General features: G+C 34.3%; 1 protein-coding gene across 1 annotated transcript; it reads right to left on the minus strand.

Moving 5' to 3' along the window:
• Window positions 1-1,007: 1,007 nt before the first annotated feature.
• LOC120076423 (aspartyl protease AED3) lies at window positions 1,008-3,347 on the minus strand. The gene is made up of 2 exons (XM_039030244.1): window positions 2,782-3,347; window positions 1,008-2,006 (listed from the first exon to the last, which is right to left on the minus strand). Exons 1-2 carry the CDS (start codon window positions 3,241-3,243, stop codon window positions 1,161-1,163), a joined length of 1,308 nt encoding a protein of 435 aa, XP_038886172.1. The 5' UTR covers window positions 3,244-3,347; the 3' UTR covers window positions 1,008-1,160.
• Between the last annotated feature and the right edge of the window lie 362 nt (window positions 3,348-3,709).

The following is a 3,709-nucleotide window of genomic DNA, read 5'->3' on the forward strand; positions in this document are numbered from 1 at the left end:
AGAATTTTTTGTTTATTTTGATTAATTTGATAAGTAGTTAGATAAAATCTAATTTGATAATAAAATATAAATTCAAATATAATTCGGGGAAGAAAAATCAGAAAGGGAGCTTGTTTATTTACAATTACACTGTATTAATAATTCTATTGTCATTTAAACTTCAACAATTACACTGTATTTATAACTCCATCAACCACAAAACCAATGAAAGAAGTCTAACTCTTTGTAGAGATATAGCAAAAATAACAAGATTGCAAGAGTGAATACTTATTTGTTTGTCAAAAATACAAATTAATGATATAATAATATAATAAGATAATAAATAAAATGTGACTAAAAAGATATAAAAAAATGATAAAATTTAAATGAAATATACAATTTGTTAGATGATAATATATATATAAAATATTGAGTAAAATCTTAATTAGGATAACAAAAATTTAATCCAAATTTAAAATATAAAAAAAAAATAATATAATATAAAAAATAAAGATATATTATAAATTAAAATGAAAATGGTGATAAACAAATTAAAGAATATTTTTCGAAAAGTAGTTAAATCACATCAAAACATATATGAAATCGCCAAACCAAATTTTAAACCTTTGTCTCTCGAATTCGTTAGGTTGAAGTCTCGTAACCGACGATTCCATTTATGTTTCTATTGAAAATTGATACATAGTCTTATAACAGACAACACCATTTACACTACATTACTTGAAAAAATTGTTAGTCGACTATACTAGAGGCAATTTGAGGATTGAAAAAATATATGTCATGTGCGCGGCGCGCTTTTACCAAAAATCTTCTTATTTTCTTTTTGGACAAAAATCAAAAGACATCCCCTGTTTTTTATATTTCCTCCCATTTTCCAATAATAATAATAATAATACTAATAAACAAACAAACAATTGGAGCCCAAAATGGGTTAGGGCCAAGCCCATTAAAATGGATGCTGAAACCACCATCTTTAAACACAGTTTAAACGATACTTTAGATGTTGATCGTCAAATTGAAAGAAACTCACAAATCAATCCTACTAAAATAATATTGATACACTTTCCAAATTATTCATAAGTTCTTTAATCTTCCAAACTTCCACTCTTTCAACCAAAGAAGGAAATCAAAATCCTTAGTCACCATTATTGTTGATTCAAAGCCTAATTACAAAGCTCACGAGCAATCCCCAATTTAGAATTTGTAATATCAAACAAAATCCTATGATTTTGTTGCTGCAAATTTGCAATCACATTCAACACAGAGTTCACATTATTCGGCGCCGCCGCCATCGCCAAACAAGCCAACGAACCGGCGCTACTATGAATCAAACTATTTTCCATTGGCAATTTCAAGTCCAATCCACTCAAATGAAACGTAATGCCAGGTGCCGAAACCTCATTGCTCGTTGCGAAACACGTGTCGAAAGCCCCCAAAGGCGAAAACGAACCCCCCACTTGCTTTCTAAACTCATCTCGAACCGCTGTGTAGACCGGGGACACGAACCGGGTTATTACTGTGCCTGAGTCAATGATGGTTCCCGCGCCGGTGTTTGGGTCGAATGCGAGATGCTCAGGGGAAATTGGGACGAGGACCCGACCGACGCTGATGCCGGTTAGATTGACATAATAGAGCGATGGTCGGTGTGGGTTGTGGAGGAGTGGGGTGGTTCGGATTAATTTTGGTTGACCGGCCGGTCCGAGTTTTAGTGAACCGGAGAAGTAGTAGGATTTGAAACTTGGGAGGCAGTAGGAGAATAGACCGGAGTAGAGTGAACCGGATTGAGAGATGAGGGAGAGGGGACCACGGCCGAGACCCATTAGGCCTTGCGGCGGAATGGAGCTGCCGGAGGCGGAGCTGATGCAGCCGAATGAGAAATTTGGAATGACGTCAGTGCCTAAATGGAGAGAGTCTTGAACCAAGGTGGCTGAAAACGATGAGTCGCCGCCGTATGTTTGATTGAATAGGCAATCGGCGTTGCCGGTGGTCGGACAGGAAAGACCCCGAGCCTGTTGAAAATGAATAAAGAAATTGAATTTACCGTAACAATTTAATTGCTGCCAATAAAACAAAAGTTTTTGTTTTTCTATTTGACTCTAAACTTTACATTTTCATATCTTAATCTTTTAAAATTAAATTTGAATTTAGAAAAAGTAATTAAATTTTTGCAATTATCTTGGGGTTATAATAGTTACCTACCAACTAACATCTTTTGGTTTTCTATTTTAATTTTTAAAAATTAAATTTGTAAATACTATTTCGAATTGAGTGAGTTTCTTGGTTACATTTTTACAATGAGTTTTGTTTTTATTTCTTTCCTAAGTTTTGAGGATTTATATTTTGAACTTTTGATTTTTTATTAAATACTCATTTGAATACCTATATTCTTCACTAACTTTTCATCTAACTCAGTTTAAATTTCACTATAATTATTTTAAATTAATTAACTGAAACATAATGCCAAACACCAAAGCCCACATTAGCAAACATTCGAGTGTAAAACTGTAAATATACTAAAACCTAAACATTAAATGAAAATTGAATTCAAAATTATTGGATAAAAATGTAATATTTTAAAATTTAAGAACCACGTGAAATTAATAAACTCATAATTTAAGAGCAGAAACTATAGGAGACAAAAAGGTATTTTTCTAAAAGAAATCAAAATTACAAACAATTTTAGAGACAAATTGATATTTTTAAAATCTGACAAAATAATAAAAAAAAAAAAAATAGAGTAACTACCCCTTTAAACTTTTTGAGTTGAGCCGTGATTTAACAAACCTGACTACACTGCGGTTTAGAGCAGTCTAAAGTCGCAAAAGTTGAGGAATAATTAGACGAAAAAGTGGTGGCGGAGCAACCGGTGCAGCCGGAGCACGGAGCCCAGGCGGCGTCATTACTGGTATCAAGAACCATGTACATTACTTGACCAGGAGTACCAAGTTGAACTCTCACGACATAATTCCCAATATTAAGAACCTGCTGCCCGGAGGCTATCGGAGCTGCCACCGTCTTCTGGGCGGCGAGGGTTGACAAGTATTTAATTCGGGCCGGGTCCTTTGAAGCCATATCTATCACCGTGTTCACCCAAGATTCTGACTTTGGAGCCGTGAACGGCGAGCATTTGCCATAGATGGGGATGACGGAGAGATCGCCATCCGATCCGGAGGCGCAGAGATCGGAAGCATTGGTATTTAGTACCAGAAGGGCTAAAAAGAAGAAGAAAAAAATTTTGAGGGCCATGATTCGGACTCAACTCGGTGGCCGGAGTTGAGAGAGACGGCGGTGGAAGAAGTGGGCAGGGAAATTATTTGAAGGTTACCGGTTACCGGAGTTTTGCATGGAGATGGGGTGCATTTATACCAAGATTGGCTGTGAAATTACGAAAATGGGGTTGCAATTAATTTCTTTGGTGTAATGGCTAGGGCTAATGCATGCACGTGAGCTTGCGGCGCAGATAATTAAATATCTCAGGATGAATGATCCAAATCGTTATGGTCATCATTTATATTTTATATCATCTGAGTTATGTTTATGTTAACAAATATTCTTTTAATTATTTTATTAAATATATAAATAATAATAATTCTACTTAACTACAAACAATAATTAATGATGATAACTATTTTTTAATAACAATATTAATGGTTAAGTATATTTAAATAAATTGTCAATTTAGTCCTTAATTTCTGAAGATTTTAAATTTTAC

Source organism: Benincasa hispida, chromosome 4 (genome assembly GCF_009727055.1).
Source record: "Benincasa hispida cultivar B227 chromosome 4, ASM972705v1, whole genome shotgun sequence".
In the NCBI taxonomy this organism is placed as follows: Eukaryota; Viridiplantae; Streptophyta; class Magnoliopsida; order Cucurbitales; family Cucurbitaceae; genus Benincasa; species Benincasa hispida.

Bases quoted from the DNA above. Each gene is read 5' to 3' on its own strand.
- LOC120076423 (XM_039030244.1), bottom strand. From the start codon at position 3,243: ATGGCCCTCAAAATTTTTTTCTTCTTCTTTTTAGCCCTTCTGGTACTA. The intron at 2,007-2,781 runs GTTTGTTAAATC...CATTTTCAACAG, and splicing joins CTAAACCGCAGTGTAGTCAG to GCTCGGGGTCTTTCCTGTCC.